This window comes from Urocitellus parryii, chromosome 4, assembly GCF_045843805.1.
Source record: "Urocitellus parryii isolate mUroPar1 chromosome 4, mUroPar1.hap1, whole genome shotgun sequence".
Lineage (NCBI taxonomy): Eukaryota > Metazoa > Chordata > Mammalia > Rodentia > Sciuridae > Urocitellus > Urocitellus parryii.
In genome coordinates, this window is record NC_135534.1 from 198623759 (window position 1) to 198644530 (window position 20772).

The following is a 20772-nucleotide window of genomic DNA, read 5'->3' on the forward strand; positions in this document are numbered from 1 at the left end:
GTGAGTTCTTGCTGCTGAATTTCTCCTTTTCAGTTTAACAAAAGTCCTGGGGATCACTGTCTGGGCTGGCCAGGAATCCTGCCACCTCTTTTAAAAGGCACGGAGATACCAGGCTCACTGCTCTTACTTTGGCTGGGCATTGAAAGGTTTTACTTTTGAAGCAAAGATCAAATGATGATTCGAGAGATCTGGACACAGCCCACAGCTTAGTATCCTATATGTGCTGCTGCAGGAATGCCCAAGTGTGGGAGGGGTACCCAGGAAGTTAGGGGATCCACAAGTCTGCCCCTGCTGGGAGTCTTGCAAGGAAGTGGTGTAGCAATCAGGGAATCCTGGGCACGGTGAAGCATTGCATATTTATTCTTTATCCCACAAACATGAAGCAAGTCCCTACTGTGTGCCAGAGCTTAGTGTAACCACCCTGGGAGGAAATTTGATGTGTTGTGAATATTGCCTATGCCCATGAGACAGAATCCTCTGGCTGAGGCACTTCATATCTGTGGCAGCTACCTTGACAATCTGGAGGGGTTGTGTGTTGCTGAGGAGGGGGCTGTAGGCACTGGACCTCTGGTGGCAGGCCTTTGGGTTTACAAGAGAAGCAGAACTTAAGTTGTGTTTGTGACATTTGAAAATTTCACATCTTTAAATGTTGGCAATTGATTCAAAACTTAAAAAATGTCAAATGCTGTGTGGGCTAAACAAAACAAGAATGTTGACCCAATACAGCCCTATTCCTGAGTTAGAGTTCATTATCCTAAAGGTTGGATAAAGCCCACATGACCAGAGGGGAGTAGGCAAGGCCTTCCTGAGGAGGGAGCCCCCACACAGAGCTGTGGTGATGGAATCCCAGGGAGCACTTTAAGGACAGCTAGGTGCCTGGAGCACAGGGAAGGGGGGTACATCAGAACCTGTAGGGCTGTGCCCTGCTCACCTGGCTGAGGGCTGGGCTGGTCCAAGTTGGTATGTGGAACTGCTCTGAGAGCCAGTTGTGTCTGCTGCTCCTAGTCAGGTGCTTCTGCCCAACATTGTCATATAAACAAGAGGGTTTGGCCAGGCAATAGCTCAGGAAAGATGGTAATTAAGAGAAACCCCAGCAATGACCCCCCACCCCCACCTCACACCAGTGGCACATACATCCTGATCCTTCAGCAAAGGTGTGACCACACAGTATGGAATGGGGCTCTCCAGCCTGTGTGTCAGAGCATGTATGTGACCTCCTCCTGCCATTGGCATTTGTTCTGCCAGCCGGGCAGTTCCTTCAGGGGCTGTGGGGAAAGCCTTCATAGGAACCTCTCAGTCTCCCCCTCCCTGCCTCACCCCTGCAGGGTAAGGGTCCTGCCTTCTTGAGAGCTTTTGCTGGGCTCTGGCTGCTGCTTCCTGTTCAGGCCTGCAGGCATCACTTTGCCCTTTTCCCCTGTTCTCCACCCTGTCTGCCACTCCCTCCTCTATAATCTGTGTTTGAGTTTTTTCCTAAATGATTACCTATACTGTACTGGAGGTTTGTCTAGGAAACTTTCATTGTGTCCCTGCTGTATGCCAGAGCCAGAGAGGTGACTGAAGCCTGCGGCAGCTGGAGAGACCCAGCCAGCCAGCAGGGGGTACAGATGTAGTAGCTGAGAAGGAAAGGGAGGCAGAGAGGGCTGGGGTGGCCTCTGGAGTGACTGCCCTTCTCAGTGTCCCTGACTTGGGCTGGTTTCCCAGGGTGGTAGGTGTTCACTAGCCTGAGTGAGACTGGGCAGAAGTAAGGCAGCACTTGGCATTCAGGAGCTCAGGGATCTCAGGAGGGATAGTAGCCAATACTTCAAATTCCTTATTGTTGCCCTCTCATTGACTTACCTTCACTTTTAAGTCTTCTTTTAATGTAAAGATAATTAAAATCACAGCATAGAGTACCAAGTTCCAGTCTGTATAAAGCAAAACGTGAAATAACTTCCACACCATGCCGCCATAGCATCTCCTACTACCCGGAACCGCTGTGGACTGTTGGTTGGGACCTTTCTTTGGGCTTCTAAAAAAAAAAAAAAACCTGTCCATGTACTTGGACCACATTGCTTAGGCCACCCTCCCTCCTGGGCCTGGAAAGAGGGAGGGAAGGTGCCGAGGTGGGGGATATAGTTGTACACCCACCTTCCCAGCACTCCTGCCCTTCAGCTCTGTAGCTGTGTAGGTGTGGGGTGCATGAGGCTCTCCAGGAAGTCAAGTTTGTGCTGGGGGAGGGAAGAGGGAATGGTTTCTGCTAGTAGCTTCCTATAAACCTGGAGTTGTCCCAGTCGGCCACAGAGGGAGGGAGGAGCAGGTAGGCGGCCTGTTTTGGTTTCTAGTGCAGACAGGACTGTCTCAGGGGACCTTTGTGATTGGGTTATTTCTGGTTTTGCTCACCTGTACTCAGCCCTGGGGGACAGGAATCAGCTGTGGCCTCTGTCTGCTCTGGAGAAGCTTCCAGCCTGGGGTGGGAGAGGTGCCTGCCACCCTGGTGAGACTGGTCTCTGCCTGGGGCTCACTGGGCTCCTTCCTGTGCTCAGAAGGCAAGCTGTGTCAGGCTGTGGAGCTTGGCCCTATGGGAATATTTCGGGGGCTGGGAGGCAGCCTCTGGGAGGAGGGTCATAAGCCAAGGTTCACCAAAACTTTCCCAGCCCTGGCTTTACCCCATGGAGCTGGCAGCCCCTCCCTCAGAAGGAGGGAAACTGCTTGGGGAAGAACTCAGAAGCTTGTGAGGGTCAGACACTCCATGTTGTTTGTTCCCTGGCCCTGAATGAATTAAGACCCAGCTGGTGGAGGATCAGGCCCTGGATGGCAGAAGGATGACCTGTCTCCTGATAGCTCCATCTGGGTGGAGGGCTGGCCCAGGGCACTGTGACCCTACCTGGGCACTGATCCTGCCTATCACTGCTGGAAGTGACCTTGGGCCACATGCTTTGTCATCTGTAAAATGGGTAAAGAACACGGTGTGCTCCCAGGGCTCTTTCCAGGGCCTGCTCACAAGTCTTAGCTTGTGGACTAGGGGAGCTAGGCCAGGGCCAGGGTGATGAGGATATGGATAGCAACAGGGACAATAAGAAGGAAGGTTTATGGAGGTTTGAGTTGTGCCAGGCACTGCTCATGTGCCCCGCCTACACTGCCTCATCTCCACCATCCTCTCCCACCTGGCTCCTGCACTGGTTTTTTCTTCTTCTACTCTTGGTCCCTTTCTAATCTATTCTCCTCCCAGGGCTCCAACAGTCTTTAAAAATTAAGCCCCCCTCCTGGGGGAGGGTGTTCACTAATTCTAGCTCTATTCCAGTTGCCATCCTGGGGACCCTGTGTGGGCAGCTGTTGTCTCCCTGTGTCCACTTCCCACACTTATTTCTTTCTCCTGCCCCTCCAGTGTTCCATCCTCATCTTTGTCCTTGTAGTTTCCTCTTCCAGGAATATTCTGCCGAAATGTCTCTGGGACTTGCTTGTTCGCTTCACTCCTGTGTTAATCCCGACCTCCCTGCCAGACAGCTTCCTTCCTACCTCAAGCCTGGATGGAACACTGAGTCCACTTAATCTTTTTTTTTTTTTTAAATTGTGGTACTGGGGTTGAACCCAGGAGTGTTCCACCCCTCTACCACTGAGCTAAATCCCCAGCTCCCCACCTTTCTTTTGTGGGGGTGAATATCAGGGATTAAGCCCAGAGGCACTTGACCACTGAGCCACATCCCCAGACCCTTCTTATATTTTTTTTAGAGACAGGGTCTTGCTGAGTTGCTTAGGGCCTCACTCAGTTCCTGAGGCTGGCTTTGAACCCGCAATCTTCCTGCTTCAGCCTCCATTGCTACTGGGATTCCAGGTGTACATGACCATGCCCAGCATCCCCAGCCCTTTTTATTTTTATTTTGAAACAGGATCTCACCAGATTGCCCAGGCTGGCCTTGAACTTGCAGTCCTCCTGCTATGCTCCACCAGGCTCAGCTAGAGTCCACCTGATCTTATTACACATGCATCTGTGTACTTCTCCCATGCTTGGGGGGCCTCTTTAGAGTAGGACTTGTGTGTTCTGTTCCCTCATGTGTCTTTAGTACCTAGAATAAGGCTGGACACAAGGTTGGTGAATGAATATAGTTCATTACTTCTTACTCCATGAGATGGGCACATTGCTATGTACATTTTACAGATGAAGAAACTGATCTCTGAGGTGAATAGACTAGCCCAAGGTCACACAGCTGCAATGGGACAGTAGGATTTAAGCCTGGTTTCTGGACTACAGCCCTGTCTTAGCCATCAGAAGCTGTTCCCCCTCCCCAGCTGGTCAACCTCCTGGAAGGATAGGAATGTGAGGGGGGACAGAGAGGTTTGTGGGGTTTCACCTTGGACAGAGATGAAGGGTGGGGCCAAGGAGGAAGTGAGAAAAGAAACTTTGAGGGTCTGGGTGAACTGGGACAGGTTAGGGACTTCAGGTCAGAACTGGAATCTTATGCAAAATGGTCCCTGAGAGCACCCCTGGGTACCAGCCACTCCCAGAGACCAGCTGTGTTGCCTGCCTTCAGGTTCCTAGAGCTGGCTCTGGTTCCTGGCACCATTTCTCTTTCCCAGAGGAGCTCAGGCCTGGTGCTGCTTCCCAGGGTGGAGGAATACATAGTGAGTGAGCGAGAGTGTGTCCAGCCTTGTTGTTGGCCTTGTGGTCACGTCTTCTTAATCAGCCTATTTCTGGGAGCAATGACTTCATCTCCTGTGATTCTCGACCCAGCCATTGTCAAGCATTCATGGAAAGATTGGGCCTGGCACAGTCCATATTCCTTTAATGAGCTGAGTTGGGTGAGCCAGTTGGTGGCCTTAGCCTGACCTGGCTCCGGGACTTACTGTCAGGTCTACCCCTCCTCTTCCAGCAGGCGCCCTTAGATATGGCCTTATTGACCCTGTGAGCCTGGTGCAGCAAGTGCAGCCAGGGTTTGCTGCATGTCTGCTGTGCACACTCTTCTGGGGGCAGTGGATAGTCACTCAGTCTGTGCCCTCAAGAGCTGTTGCTGGCTGGAGAGACGTGGGTTCATAGACCCCACATTAGAAGATCTGTGAGTAAACAAAGAAGGAAGAGGGTTTAAGGAAAGCTCCTGTGAGTTTGTGGCTGGGCCATGGAGTGAGGTGAAGAAGCTCGTGGAAGGTTTCTGGGGGAGAGGAGGGCTGGCTGGGCAGCGGACAGGTGCTCCTGTGTCACTGGCAGCAGTGGTTGTTGGCCTGGGGAGTGGCACACAGAGTGTAGGGTAGTGGAAGGAGGAGGGAAGGGGCTTGATTCTGAAAGTAGCCATGAAGGGCTTGAAGAGGAGATGGGCTAGGGCAGGTAGTGGTTTAGAAGCAGCTCCTTAGCTATGTGCGAAGCTACTTTGGGAGACTGTCTGCAAGGAGGAGGAGGAAGCTTGTAATTGAGGGCCCAGCCCTGGGTTCTCCTTATCTTCGAGGGGAAGGCCACTTCTTCCTGACCCCTCTCTTGTATTGCACTTTTAGGGATGGATGCCAATGCTAGTTGAGCCCAGACAGTTGCCAGGAGCTCTGTTCTCCATACCTGAAATACTGGTGGTCTTGGGGATAGGAGGTGGTGAAGATTTAGGGTGTCCTAAAAATATTTTGCCAGACTGGGTTTGGTGGTACCAGCCTATAATCCCAGCTCCTCGGGAGACTAAGGTAGGAGGATCACAAGTTCAAGGCCAGCCTCGGCAACTTAGACTCTGTCTCAAAAAAAAAAAAAAAAAAAAGGAGGATTTGGGAAGCTGAAGGAGGCCAGGGGGTGGCTCAGTCCCAAGAAGGTACATCCCCTTCTCCAGGTTTATTTAGAATTTTGCCTGGAATTAGAGAGATGGCAGAGATACAGTGCCATGGTGGGGGGCAATCATTACCCCCACCTAGTTCCTGTTGGGGGATTGCCTGGGCCTCAGCTGGAACAGAGCTGCTGACAGGGGTGTTGATTCCTGCATTGAGTGCCCCAGTGTCTGGCCTTGGGCAGGTCGCCTACCCAGTCTGACTTTCAGTTTCCATCCCTATAAAATGGCTACAATAAATGCACCCACTGCCCAGCATATTTGTGAGGATGTCTTTTTAAAAGGGGTACTTGATAGAATGCCTGTGCTTAGGGAATTCTCTGTGGATGGCTGTGGTGAAGGGGTGGGAGCAAGGGTGCTGGTGTTTGGAGAAGCAAAGATTGGGTTCTAGTCTCCACCACTTAACTACCCTGGTGAGTCACTCATTTCCAAGAGCCTCAAAGTAGGGGCTGAGGCAGGGTGAGAGAAGGAATGAAGGTTCTGAGCCTGTAGGGAGCAGGCGAGGACGTGTGCGTTAGAACTTCTGTTTCCTTTTCCTTCACAGTAAAGAATCAGCTGCCTGCCTGCCTCTTGGGCAGCCCTCCAATAAAGAAATGCTTTGAAAGACCCTTCTCAAGCTAGGGGTGCCTGGGCTCTCCACTTTCTGCACTCCCCCTTGTCCCTGAGCCCTACTGTCTTTTCCTGCATTTTTTCCCCCTGCTCAGCTGTTCAGCATTGTCTATTTTGGTAAGAAAACAGTTGAGTTCAGCAAACATTTCTTGAGCATTTTCTGCCTGCCTGGGTCTCTGCTGGATGCAAGGATCCAGGGACTGTGAAGGGACTGATCCAGCCATCAACATGGAGGAAGGTTATTGACCCCCTCCCCCTATCCCCAGTCCCTCTACTGGGGATTGAACCTAGGGGCTCTCTATGCTGAGTTACATCCTCACCCCTTTTTTATTGTTTGACACAGGGTCTTATAAGTTGCCCAGGCTTGCCTCAAATTTTAACCCTCCTGCCTCAGCCACCTGAGTCACTGGGATAACAGATGATGTGCATCACCAGGCCTGGCTGTTGAATTGTTTTAAAATATTTGAAAACAAAAGCAGAGTCCTGAGGTGTGAGGCCCTGGCTTCTAGGGCCCCTCCCTGCCCCTTCCTGATGTGGGACCTTGGGCAAAATATAGGCCTCCCCGAACCTCAGCTTCTTTGACTCCAAACCCAGGTCAGTCTCTGATGCTTTTCAGTTCGCACAGGCCCTGTGGTCAGGTTTGGATTGGTTTCCATTGTGCCCATGTCAGGTTAGACCAGAAGAGCTGACTTTGGAAGACTGTCCCAAGTGTAAATCCAGTTCTGAAGCTTAATAGTTTTGTGACTTTGGAAATGACTTCCTAAAGTCTCTTTGAGACTGGGTTTTCTCAGATATAGCGTGGGCATTGTGATGTGCCTGCCACTGCTGGTCATATTAATGCTGTTAAGATCCTCTTCTCAAATGCAAGGCCTGTTATGTGCCAGGAACACCCCCCTTGCCCCCACTCTTCCCTGCCCACAGAGCTTCTTGAATCAGAGGGGAGCTGCTTGGTGGAGGTTTCCTGCACTAGCTACCTGGAGAGTGGTTGGTGGCAGTAACTGGCAGCCCCAGACCAAAGGAGCTGGCCAAAGGAGCCCAGAACCTCCTCAAACAACTCCAGACAGGGTGGGCAGCGGCTGAAATGATTTAAAATATCTTTGACTCAAATGTGTCCCAGTGTAGAATTCTGTCCTGCTTTATGAAGAAAATGCTTGCTAATGAAATTAATAATGTAAACAAGATTTGGGGAGGCCAGCAGTGAGGGGAAGGGGTTATTTCAACATACTTCAAAGAACAGCCTTCTCTAGCATCTGAGCTGCACCATTTGCATACGTAATGATTATGCTAATTATAGGTGGCCTCGTCTGTTAACAAGTTTGCCTGGTTGTGCTACTTTATTGTAATCATCCTCTCAGAATTCTCTGGCATGCTTTTCACTGAAGATAATAACAACAACAATAATAATAATGCCTTTCAGGTTTTGATCCCTTGCTGTGTGCCAGGCATTCCACTAGGCACTTGGAAGTTGTCATTTCATTTAAAAAATCCTCAAAACAGCTCTGTGTCCCAGAGTTTCTTATCTCCTGTGTTTCGGAGCATGAAACTCAAGTACAGAGAGGTTAGGTAACCTCTTGTGCTCACACAGCCAAGAGCCCACCAGGAAGTGTCAATTCATAGGCTCTTTCTGCTCTGCACACTGCTTCTCTGGGAACACTTGACACATGTTTTCATCTTTTGTTTCTAAGCTTGCTTCTCATTTGGTCCTCTCAGAGGAGGAAGATAAGACCCTAGGAGGGAGTTAGGGATTTGTCCGGAGGGGAGCCCAAGCTCCCTAATTTCTAGAGCAAAATGAGCTGGACATATCCCTTCCTTTCTGTAGTTAGGATGGGCGTGGTGGCAGTCCAGCTGTGTATTCTCCCCTAAGGTCTTGGAGAAGGCTACCTTGAGGGAAGGAGAGGCAACCTCCCCTACACAGGGATGGGCCTGGCTTCTCCGCTAAAGAAAAACATAGGTGGTAAACAGGACACTAACGTATAGTAAATTAATTTGCATATGCTGTCATTAAATCTGAGGTTGCCCACCTTGACTTGTGTATAGCCCACAGACAGGTTTCATTTGGTTTGATGAGGTAGAAAGTTTTTGTTGTTCGTTTGTTTTAAATTGGTTTCTGACACTTAAACATCCCTAAAGCATTCACTTTAAACATTTGCCTAAAGATGTGAATTTCAGGATTCTCTTGAGAAAACAAATTCAGCAGCCTACGGGCTGTATTCCTGTAGGCTCTGCAGTTCACCCCAGACTCCTCTCCTCCCTGGAGCACCTTTGAAGCTCAGCTCCTGCCAATGCCCCTGGGCTGTGGTGTTGGGGGGTTGTAGTATCCCATTCTACAGGTAAGGAGCCTAGGGCCTAGAGGGAACTGACTGGGCCACTCAGTAAAGCTGCTGGTGAGATCAGGACTTAAACCTCCATCCTCAGCATCCTGTGTGGGTCTCACCCCACCTCACTGCCTTCTAACCACACAGTGAGGTGGGGTGAGACCCACCTCTGGTCACCAAGGAAAGAAAGTAACCTTTCATAGGCCTCATGACTCAAAAATAACCAACAGTGAGCTTGGGTAACAGTTCCTGTTTCCCCCTTTCCCTTTCTACCCCTCCCCAGGCTGGAGGGGACATGGGAAACCTATTCATTTAAACTCAGTTATTTTCTTGAAGACAGAACGGAACTGAATTGGGTCAACGGCTATATTTGCTGTGCTCAGCTGTTTCTCCTGTAACACTACCACCCACCGGGTCTTTTGCTGGGCTCTGTGCTTCCAAGCTTACCAATTATAACTCCATATTGGTGGTTACTCTTTAGCAAGCCTGACTCAGGAAAAGAGGAGTAGTGAGTGAAACCTGTTACCCTCCCCTGTTCTCCCCACCGGCTCCAGGAGATGGCCTCTGTGTTAGAGTCATTGGGCTCTGGAATCATGTGGTCACTAACTCCAGGACCCAGGCTTCAGATCTCAGGCATTTAATATCCAACACCAGTTGAACACTAGTCTCTGAAGGGTAGATACTTCCAGCAGCAATTTCTGCAGATGAGGAAACTAAAGCTCAGAGGTAAGGTGGAGATGCAGACCCTGAAGTCAGACATACCAGAGCCCTACTAGCTGTGTGACTTAGAGCAAAGAACTCAACAGCTCTGGCAGGACCCGTGTCACGTCTGTCAGTGAGACATAGCTTGAGACCCCTCACAGGACTGGGCTGCCCTGCTATAAACAGTATGCAGGTTGCCAGTGCCAGCCCAGGGCTAACCCCTGGCAGCAAGAAGTGTATTGTATGCTAGGCAAGAGCTTGGTGGAGGATAGACGTATGTGGTCGCAGATGAAGGACGTGTGACATCCATCCCTCCATGAGATCTTTCCCAGTTCCCTGAGACCAAACTGAAAGTGTTGTTCCCACAGTTGTCATAGGCCTCCTATTGGGCCAGACCCTGCACTGGACATGGAACCAACCGGTCTTCTGGGCCCACAACTGGTGGTGTGCAGTGTTTCTTGGCTCTAACGTTGGTGTGCCTTCCTCTCTCCACTAAACTACTCACTTGGTAAGAGCAGAAACCACGCATCTGGTGTGCCTGTTTGGATCCTTGTATCTCTCCCATTCTAACCATGAGGCCTTGGTCTGGATGTTTGCCCTGGTGGGCCTGTTTTCTCATCTGCAGAGTGGGGGTCATGATTCCCTCTTTTGACACAAGTCATGGCAAGGAAGTCAGTAGTATCCATCTTGGCCACACTGGGCAAGATGCCTGTGTGGAATAGACTGGGGAAACACGGGGGAAACCAAATCCACAGGCCATTTCTCCACCTTCCTGAAGTAAGACTGTCTTCTAAGGGGTTGGAGATTGGGGAGTCCAGGAAAGGGTTGTAAATACCAACCCCTTGTTGCAGAATTTCTATCTGGCTGTATGCAGCAGCAGGGACTGAGTGGTGGCCTATCCACGCCCCCCCCCCCCCCCCCCCCGCCAATCTCCTCCATCTTCTTGCTGCAGAGGGCTGGGCCTTCCCCCAGGAATGGACTGCTCTGCCCTCATTGTTCTCTCCGTTGTCCAGTGGTGGGACAGCGGCATTTTGGGTGTTGTCCAGCACTTGGCCCTGCTACAACCGAGGAAGAGCCCATGTTTCATTGCTTGTTTAAGTAAATTTGTTGTGTATTTTTCAGAGAAGGTGGCACATGGGTGGAAATTAACTCCCCTGAATGGTTTGAAGGAAACATTACATGTTGGGAGCCAACAAGTGTCAGTGTTGCTTGGGGAAAAGGCCTCGGCCTTCCCTGCCGCTGAAGTCATTACCACAAGACACTGGCTGGGGACCTGGCCGATGGCAGGTGCAGCTAGGCTGGTAGTGGGTACAGGTGGTCAGAGGGTGGAGGCTGGCTGGCCTTGCAGTGGGTGGGGGGTCAGAGCAGGTGGAATGAAGGAAGTTGGGGGCTGTAGGCTAATGATGTACCTTAATCACCCACACAGCTCTCAACAAGGGGAGCAGGCAGCTCAAGCCCTGGAATGGTGAGCAGCACTGTTCTCTTGGACCAGGAAAGCAGCCTGGAGTCAGATCATTGGGGTTCCTGGTTCACAGCACCCCCCCCTCCAGTAAATAGCTCTGTGTGACCTTGGGCAGCTTTCCCACCCTCTCTGTGTGTCAGCTGCAGTTTTAGTCAGATGCAGTATGGATAACCAAGCTTATGGCTCTTGGAGGATTAAAGGAGATAATATATGTAAAATACTTCACACTGGGCCTGGCAGAGCAGGTGCTAGGACATGTTTGTTGTTTGTGATGATAAAGCCATACACACTTGGATGTGCTCACATAAATTCACAGCTGGGGGTGCAGTGAAACTACTTCCCATTGTTGGCCCTCAGTCTAATACCAAGCTTATTTCCTTCAGCTAAGTGTGGCAGGGGTCACTTCAGAAGTCCTGGTTTTGAATAGCAGACCTTGGGCTGACTCCTTTGCAAGGTCCCTCTCCAGTCTTAACCCTGCTTTGCTCTGCAGCCTCTGGAAAGAAGAGAGTCAATGTCACAAGGAAGGTCTCCCCTTCCTGGGGTGGGAGCTTATCTCTCCCCCCGGGGCGTGTAAGGATCACCTGGAAGTGTCCTTTGACGATTTGGGGGCTTATTATTTTGTTACCCCTGGAAAGGGAAGCCCATGGTGGGAAGTTCTAGAGTCCCCCAGAGGGCCTTGTCCAATTGATAAGGACATCTTCAGATCTGAAAGAAGCTAAGACTTAGCTTCTCTTGTAGGAGGAGACCGTCGTGCAGGGTATGTGCTTCTCTTGTGCCTCAGGCCCTGAGGAACTATAGATGAGTAGACCCCAAGAAGGACTCTAAAGAGCAGGCAGCTGTACCCAGGCCGGGAGCTTGGGAAGGAAGACGGAGAGACTGGGCACATCCCTGTGCCTGAGGACCTTGGGGAAGGGTTCCTCTAGATGGGAGTGGTTGAACTGGGCCTTCAAAGGTGAATGAAAATTAGAAATAGGGGTAGGAGGTGAGCCCAGAGGAATTAAGGTAGGTAAAGCCATGAGAAAGCACAGGGGGTGCCTGGGGAAGGGTAGGACAGAAAGAAGGCCTGTGGCTGGCTGGCAGTGGAACAAAGGTGGAGTGTGCTGGGGTATGCAGGAGTTACTGCTCAGGGAAGCCCACGGCTCTGGGCCTGTTTATGGATAGCCAGGGTCATGGCAGGTACTACACATAGGAGTGACTGGACAGGACAATCTCTGAGATTCCCCCACTGTGGGTAGCCAAGGATGATAACTGTGTATCTCATACTGGCTTGTGAGAGGTTGTGCAGACCTCCATCTGGGGCCAGGAGGGAATGGAAGAAGTAACTCAAGGTCAGACAGCTGGTGTGTATGAAATCGCACTTTGGGATAGCTGTCTTTAGACTGCTATTTCTTGTTAGCTTTGACCCCCTCCAGTGACAGCTGTCATGCAGGGCAACAGGTACTGTCATAGGGTCCTGTTCTGTTATAACAAGATATTAGAACTATGTGGGTCAACTTCCTACCTGGAGGAAACGTAGGAAGGCTTCCAGGAGGAAGGAGTGTTTGAATTGGGAAGGGAGATAAGAGGGACAGGTCTAGGTACAAACAGTTGTCTGGAGTGAGGCACATCTACTTTCAGATGTAGTTAGGTCACTTGTACAAGTGACTTAGCGTCTCTGGACTTCACTTCATGTGTAAGGTGGCCGCAGAGTCTGACATGCCTGTTTGTTGCCATGATCATGGAATCAGTTAGAGAAGCCTGACTTGAAGCCTGCACCCTGGAGGAGGCTTGTTACAAAGGTCCTGCTTCCTCCTTTCCTGTGTCTCTATTGCTTTGGAGCCAAAGGGGCTTCTCTAGCCCTCTCAGTGACTACATCCTCACTTCTCTCCTGATAGGAAATGTTATTAGAACACTGGGTAAGCTGAGATGAAAGCTGGGAGGTCAGCCTTGCCTCAAAAGGCAGGCAACCACACTGTGAGTGCACCTCTGCCCATGAGGCCAGCAGGTCCTAAGGGGAGCAGGGATGGGGGTGGAGGTGCCCGCTGGGCTTTGGAGAATGGGAAGATGCAGATATGAACAGATGGGATGGTGTTGGGCCACTTGGGATCAGGATCACTGATGAGCTGGGAGCCTGGGGTCCAGCTGGGGATGGAATAAATCTGGGACCTTCCAGGTTGGGGTTTGCTGCTGGGGCCACACTGTAAGACCTCTTCATCAGCCCCTCCCCAATTAGGATCCTGCTTCTCTGCACACAGTAGGTGCTTGACATAGTCTGGTGCCTCCTGAGAGCTCAGCAATGGTGAGCTAGGACCTGTGATAGCTCAATGGCTAGAAAAGGCCAGGTGGGGGCCCTCCTCCCACAGCCAGATGTTTCCATCAAAGGCCCCGATTCCATAAGCTCCTGGCATCATCTGCCATGAGCAGCACTCTAGCAGAAGCCTCCAGTCCCTGGCCTCAGTTAGAGTCGGTGTGTTCCATCCCACTTCACGGTGGCTGTATGAGAAGGAGGTTTGATCCTGTAGGTGGTAGAGACTCAGAAAATGCAAACCTAGAGCTTTGACTTCTCTAGTGGGATGGGAAAGAGTGACCCTGTGGGAAAATATCTCGTTGGCTGGGTGTGCCCTTCCCAGAGGAATGTGTTGCTGTGAGAGCTGTGCATGGTGGGGTTGGGGGTGAATCTCCAGAATGGCCAGTGGGTGGGATGACATTGGTCCTAGGTGTCTGTCTGCCCCTAGGCATCAAGACACATTCCTGAGCTTGTGCAGCTCATCAGGTCACCTCCTCCCTCTGTGCCCATAACCATCACCTTCTGCCCTGCTGTTCCAGCCATAAGCTTTCAGCAGAAGAGAAAACAGCCCTGGAAAGGAACTTGAATCTAGGACTGCTGCCATGACCCATTGTGCTCCTTCCAGCTAGGGGACCTTTGTCAGGAGTTCTGCTCCCTTTTTATCCTTCTATCCCCTTTGTCCTTCTGTCCTGGTGACCATGATAAGCCTGTCTGGATCACATTTTGTGTTGCTTTTAAAAACGTTTGAATGGAAATGCCCAGGAGGAAGGGTCTTTGCACTGGTGGGTCTTCTGGCTGAGCTGGTTTGAGCCTGACCCTTCAGGAGTGGGTCTTTGTCTCCTTCATGAACCAGAGTACTTGCTGGAGCCCTGCAGCCCACTGTTAGGGCTCAGGCTGGCTTGGAGGTAGGGACCCAAGACCACCCCCCCCCCACAACCCCCCATGCCCCACCTCATTCTTGGCTCAACGTTCTTCCCACTCAGTGTGCTCTAGAGGGCAGTGGCTGGTTGCTGGCAGAAAGCAGAAAGCGGTTGCAGCTGGTGGCAGCCGGAGGCGGAATGTCAACCATTGCCTGGCCTGGAAAGGGAAGGGCTGCTGGGGCTGCTAGGGTTGGGGCGGGGCTAGTTGCTTCCGGCCTGGAGAGAGTTGGGGCGTGGCACCGCTCCATGGAAGTCTGGAATGCTCTGTGAGCTGCTGGGCAGGGGCCCAGGGGGACGAGCCTACTACCTTGGCTCACCCCCAAACTTGTTCTAACACAGTTCAGACCAACTAGGAAGATCCTGTTCATTCTTCTCCTACTTCTGCCGACTTTGTACTAGGCCTTGGTTCAAAGTGTGCTGGGCTTGCGGGGGTGGGGGGGTGGGGGGTGGGGTGGGGTGGGGGGGGGAGCCAGTAAGGTTCTCCTGGTGGGGAAAAGAGGAGAAACAAACAAAATGACCTCACATCAGTGCTATGTAGAAAATGAAGCAGAATGATAATGGGGATGAGAGTGGGAGTTGTCCGTTAGTAAGGGGGGGTACTCCCAGCACTGGACTTTGATTTTAGACAGAATGAGAAGAAAGCAGTTTGCTTCCAGCCAGCTGAGGAAATGGCTCATGCAAAAGACCAAAACGGTGACTCCAGGGGGCAGGATCTGACACTGGGTGGAGCCAGCCCTCTGGGGTGGTGCCTGGAAGGGACCTCTGGGCTCAGCCTCCTTAGCTTCCTGGTGGAGCTCTGTGCTAGGCCTGCTCCCTGCTCAAGGTCTTGGAAAGATCTGCCTGTGGCTAGAAGCAATTATTTGCTTTGGAGAGTCCTTCTGTACTTCTTTGACGTGGAGGTTGTGCCTTGTGGTTACCTGTATGGAAGACTGTAATTTTCCACTTGTTCTCTGGAGAACCGGAAATCTCTAGATGTTGTCACCACTGTTTTTTTAAAGTCATTTTTGAAATTTTAGCGTGGAGGACACAGATTTGGCTGTGATTTGTGGTAAGAAGCCTTCCTGGGCTCATTTCTTAGATGAGTGCCCTGGCTGCAAGGCCCCATATTCTGGCGGTGAGAGCTACCTGGGCCTGCACAGCCCTCAGGAATGGGCCTCTGTGGTCCCGGACTCCTCAGTGACAACCTTGGCAAGATCCTGAGCTGGGCTGGAGGGACTGTTCTGTGGAGATCCAGCCATCCTCGGAAGTCTGATCTGGCTCCCAGACCTCGGGTGCTCAGACCCAGGTCAGTGGAGAAGTCTACATTACCTCCACCAAGGTCTGTACATGGCTCTCCAGGAAGGAGGGAGGGGGCCCGGGAAATGACCTCCCTGGTGGCAGGTCCCCAGGTCTTTGATGAGGGTGGTTTGGGGCCGAAGGGTGAGGGGCTATTTCTGTTCCTTGGTGGAGGCTTGGCTCTAGGACCCGATGCCAACCTGCTGGACTGGTGTGTACCTTGCTCTGGTTAACACCTGAGGCATTCAGATTTCACCCCACCCTGCAGATCCCCTGGAGCCTGGGGAGGAAGAGAGAAGGTGGGGGTGGGGTTATTAGACTCACTCCTCTGTTCCCCGCCCCCCCAGCCAAGCCCTGCCCTGGGTAGGGGGAGCTGCTATCTTTGGGATTGTGGAGAAGCCCTAGAGTGCAGCAGAGTAGGCCAAAGCAGGTAAGGCTGTGGGGCACCTGCAAGATGGGCATCAGTTGGCCTGGCTCCTGATGTCTGCCCAGGGAACTAGCAGGTTGGGAAGGGAGTCCTTGAGGAGAGCCTTGATTCCCCAGACTGCTCAGCCAGGAAGGACCCTCAGTCCAGGCGCCTTGAGGCTGGTGCTCCCAGCACACAGGAGGACAAAGGTGGATGGAGGTAAAGTTGCTGGCACTGGGGTGCCCTGCAGAACTCCCAGCCACTGCCTCTCCCAGACAGATTTAATAATCCAAGTCTGTCTCTCATGGTTAGTATTGCAGGGAGAGAAGCTTTATTCCTAAAACTTTTATTGATCCAGACACTAATAAAAAGTAAAGTGTTTTTGGAGTAGGGTTTTTTCCTTGTCTCCTGCTAGAGCAAAGAACATGGTAGCCCTAAAACACAAATTTGTTTTTCTCTTTTTCTAGGGGGTGGAGGGTGGGGGTGTGAGTTGGCCTTGTTCAGACCTCACCTCTTCAGGAAGCCCTTCCTAAGTGCTTAGGCCGCATCACCCATCTCTTCTCCAGTAGTTTCAGGAAAATCTTGTGCATCTGTCTGTCCTCCCAAAGGACTTGGGGCTACTAGATGAGGACATGGCAGAAGCCTTCCTTCTTACCTGGGGCCCTAGGATAACAATAGGTGTCTGTCCTGAAGCAGTGAAGAGCTGACTCTTGATTTCTTGTGTCTTTCTGGTTTTGTTTCCTTTGCTGTCTGGTCCTTGGGCATATTCATTTCATAAGCACTCACTGAGCTTTCACCATGGCAGAACCCTCTCTTAGGATACAAATTTTAACAGACCCAGCCCTTGGCCACATAGAGCTTACCTGGTGGTGGGAGAGAACAAGTGGAGAAACAAAATATTTCCAGAATGAGTGAGCTTCTCCTCCTATGGAAACGTAAGGTGGAGACTTCTGTCTGCTTTGTTTAGCACCTGTAGCTGCAGTGCCCAACATGGTGCCTGGCACATAGTTTGCACTTTACACTTGCTGACTTCATGAGCAAGGTGCTATGAAGGAAACCAGGCAGGTGTTTCACTGGGGAGGAATGGGGGGCGGGGCAGGACCCATTGTGGAGGAAGCAGTCAGGGAGTTCCAAAAGATGCTAGAAGGCGGCTGATCTGGAGAGCAGGGTAGAGCACGAACTCCTAGCCCAGGGAGCATTAAGTACCTGGTCCCCAGGCAGGGAAGCAGAGACTTCATGGGCTTGTTGCTGATGAGGTCAGAGGGTGGGCAGGCCACTTCTACCTGTGGGGGGTTCAGGGTTATTTGGAGCTGTCAGGAGTAATTGAAGGGTTTTTAGCTGAAAGAGTAAAATAATGTACTTTGCATTTCTAAAGGGTCCCTTTGACTACCTGACAGAGAGTAAAAGGAGGAAGCCTAATGTCAGGGAAGGCTGGCAGGCTCAGTGTGTACCAGGGGTGAGGAGATTCAGAGAGTGGCAGAAGAATATGCTGATGGATTGCATTGTGAATGCGGGGAAGGGGAAGATGCTTGTCTGGAGACTCCTGGCTTCCCTCTGAGACAGGCTCCAGGTGGGACATTTCAGGCACCCAAAAGATGTCAGGCCAGCATTTAGATAAGAGTCTGGAGCTCAGAGAGAAGGGCTAGAGATGTAAATATGAGTCGTGAGCACACTGGAGATATTTAAAGCCCCAGGAGTGGATGACATCACCAGAGGAATGTGTTTTGCTGAGAAGAGTGTCTCCAAAATGAGAGCACCAAGGATCCCCAACACCCGGGGAAAAGGAGGGAAGGGAGCGGTGGCCTGTGAGGAGGGAGGAGTCCAGAATGCAACAGTCTGGGTTTCAGGGGGGAGCAGCCAGCTATCTCTTAAGTTGGCTTTGGCACCATAAAGGCCTTTGGTGACCTGGCGAGAACCATTGGGATCCGAACACACAGGTGTGTTGAAAAGAAAAAGGCAGTGAGGAGGAGGCAACCGGGTGGAACCAGGGAGCAGGGTTGGCTGCGGGCTGGGCTGTGGCTCATCCCGTGGACCTGCACCACAATTCTTGCAGAATCCCCAGAGTTACTGGTTCAGGAGGACCACATAGGCCCCAGAATGGTGTTTAACAGCTCTCTCAGTCGTTACTGCCCCGTGCTCTGGAGGACTGGCTATCTGCCCTGTGTATGTCTCACTTTTTCTGACTTCTGCTTAGTTTGCTGATCCTATCTAGCCTCTGTCATATCCTTTCCTTGTTCCAATCTCTTACGGGGTCCAAGGCCCCTAAACCAGAATGCCTGAAGCTGGGGTTACTCCAAGCATCTTTCTTAGAGCAGAGGTAGACTTCTTTACAATAGTGGCCGATTTCTAGAAAACTTGTATTTGGCTTTGAGAGAAGTTTGAAGTCTTTATAGAATATTTTGGTGGGCAGGACTTTTACCTTACCCATGGCTTTGCTGGCTTGGGGGAGAGTATGGAAAGTATCTTGGTTTGCAGCACAAGGTTGGGGATACTAAGGTCTGATGGAACCCTAGTGGGTTCTTGATGCCTGTCGAATGAGTGACATTCAAATATTTGAGTCTTTAGGGTTCCTATTTGCTTTGCTAAATGCATTTTCTGCATCTGGCTAACGAGTGTTTTTCCATGTGTTATTAGGGGCTAGTGTAGTACTTCATTTTATACCCGAGGAAACTGAGCCTCTGGAGAGTGAAAGGACTCACCTGCCCAGTGGTCCACACTTGCTAAATAACACAACCAGAACGGCACAACACCCCTATACCAGGCCTCCCTGTTAACCCCATGGATGAGCTGGCAATGGTGGGGTTTAAGGCACCTGGACAACGTGTGGTCTGCTGGGGTTAAAGGGCATTCCTCCTGCCCCTATCCTGTTTCCTCTGATGTTCGACACCCCTTGCCCACATCCACACCAGATAATTCAGGGTTCAAGAAGATGAAATGGGAGCCTTGAACCTTGTCAAACCTCCGGGTGCTTCTGCAAAGGGAGCCCCAGCTTTGGAGCTCCCTGATTGTGTAGCAGTGTTTGTGGCTTGGCTGATACTGTACTCCCTGTGGGCAGAGTGAGCTGCACTGGCCCTTTACCCTTGAACAGGAGTGGGCAGGGGACGGGACAGGATGACACGTATGCCTGTAGTGCCGAGGGGCCCAGAGAACCTCCATTTCTTTGGACAGGCTCTGTCTGAGCCTTGGGTTCGGAAGGACAGTTTCTCTCACCTGCCTTGGCTCCCCTCACCTGCCACCTGACCACACAGTCTACTGGGGAGGGCCTGGGGGTAAAGTACCTCTTTTCTCCCTCATCCCTGCTCCTAACTCCCTCCTCCTTTTCTGCCTCCTCCTTTCCGTGGCGTTTGTGTCTCCTTTTATGTTGTGTCAGAATTCATGATTCCCAGTCTTCTCATTCAGAAGATGCAGGAAGTGACAGAATGGACCTCACAGGGTTTGGGGCTCAGCCTGAAAGCCCAGAAGTTGGACACCTTCGACAAGTGATTCCTCATTCTCACTACTGCCATTTCCTCCTAAGAGGGAAAGATGATGGAGGATGTGGAGCAGATGGGCATGGGGTGGAGGTAGGGAGAGCTAAGTCTCTTTGTGGGGAGCAGGAAGGAGGAAGAAGCTGCCTTTGGCCGACCTCCTGTGAGTTGTGTCTCAGTTCTTCTGTGGAATCCTAGCAAACCCCTCTGCTGACCTCAGCTTTTTTCTCTGGAGGATGGGGCAGTGGCACTGCCTGTCATGGGTTGTGAGGATACATTACCACCAAGTGCCGAGCACTGTGCCGGCCCATAGTGAGCATTCAAAATGGCTGCCATGCCTGCTTTTATTCTTGAGCGTTAGTCATGTTCTTTTTGTTTGGGGGTTGAGATGTTCAGGTGAAACTTGACTTTTTTTCTTTTTTGGCTGGGGATCCAACCCAGGGCTTTGCTTGTGGCAGGCAAGTGCTATACCAGTGAGCCACACCTCCATTGCTGAACTTTGGTTTTTAACTCTTACTCATTTGCCTGAAGTCTGCCTTGGAAGCCCCAGACCTCTAATCTGATCACAACTTTTTGGGGTGGTTTTTGTTTTTGCTTTGGTTTTGGTTTTGGTTTTTTAATTTGTTTTGTTGTGGTGGTGGCAGCAGTATTGGTGTTGTTTTGTGGATTTTTGTGTGTTTGTTTGTTTGTTTTTTGCTTTTCTGCTTCCTGTAAGGAAAAAAGGGAGCTATACCTTTAATTTCCCAGCAGGCCAAGTGGGACACTGGCCCTTTAAAAGCACATTACAGAGAGTTGGAACATGGCCTTTGTTTAACTAGCTATGATTAGTCCCAGTGGACAGGGCTGGAGAAGTATGTCTAGGACCAGAGCAGGGTTGGACTGGCTGGGGCTCCTGGGGAACAGTGGGCTGCTGGGTAACTGGTCTGACTGCATGGCATCCCCTACCTGGTGAGCCTGGTGGCCACACTGAGGGATGGTGAGTGGCTTCAAGTTGGAATGAAGGAGGGAGTCTGGGAAGGAGTGAGATTGCCAGCCTCACAAGTCCAGGGGGACCTGAATGAGCCAGGTGGCAGTGCACATCCAGTCACAGAGTGGTAGCCACAGGTCCCCCTCTGGGGAGACTTAGGAGTTCCCCAGCCTGGAATCTCTGCTCCTCTGCCCCGACAGCCACCTTCAGCATGGAACTTGGAAACGATCAGGATAGGTCTGCCCACATTCCGGGACCAAGAAGAGTGTGGTTCCGAGTTTGTTTAAAGTGAGAGAGATCCATTGTCAGTGCTGTTTTCCATAGGCAGCCACCTCTAGGAGGTTCTCCTGAGAACTTGGAAATGCCAGGAACCGCTGGAAGTTTCTGAGCTGAGGAGCTTGGCCTTTGCTGAGTTCAGCCCTAGGCTGGTCTGTGGGGCTGTGCTGGGACTTGGGGGCCATGCTAACTCTGCCCCAGCCCCCATCAAGCTTTGTCTCACATTCTCCCTGCTGGTGCTGCCCTGATCCATCAGGCCCTGGTAGGGGGTGGCAGAAAACTGAGAAGGTTGTGTTGGCCTGGAATGTTTTGGCTCCAGCTTAAATATTTGGAACA

At 51.3% G+C, this 20772-nt stretch overlaps 1 protein-coding gene across 9 annotated transcripts in view; it reads left to right on the forward strand.

Annotated features, from left to right (window-relative positions):
- Window positions 1-20772, forward strand: part of Dab2ip (DAB2 interacting protein) — a 184099-nt gene that overhangs the window by 126378 nt on the left and 36949 nt on the right. Inside the window, exon 1 of one of the 9 annotated variants that reach the window (XM_026410374.2) lies at window positions 14837-15363. The exons of the other annotated variants lie outside the window; for them this stretch is intronic. Coding sequence (XP_026266159.2) covers window positions 15194-15363 — 170 coding nt within the window. The 5' untranslated portion in view covers window positions 14837-15193. Of the gene's footprint in view, window positions 1-14836; window positions 15364-20772 lie in introns of those variants that run through there. 9 annotated transcript variants of the gene reach the window in all.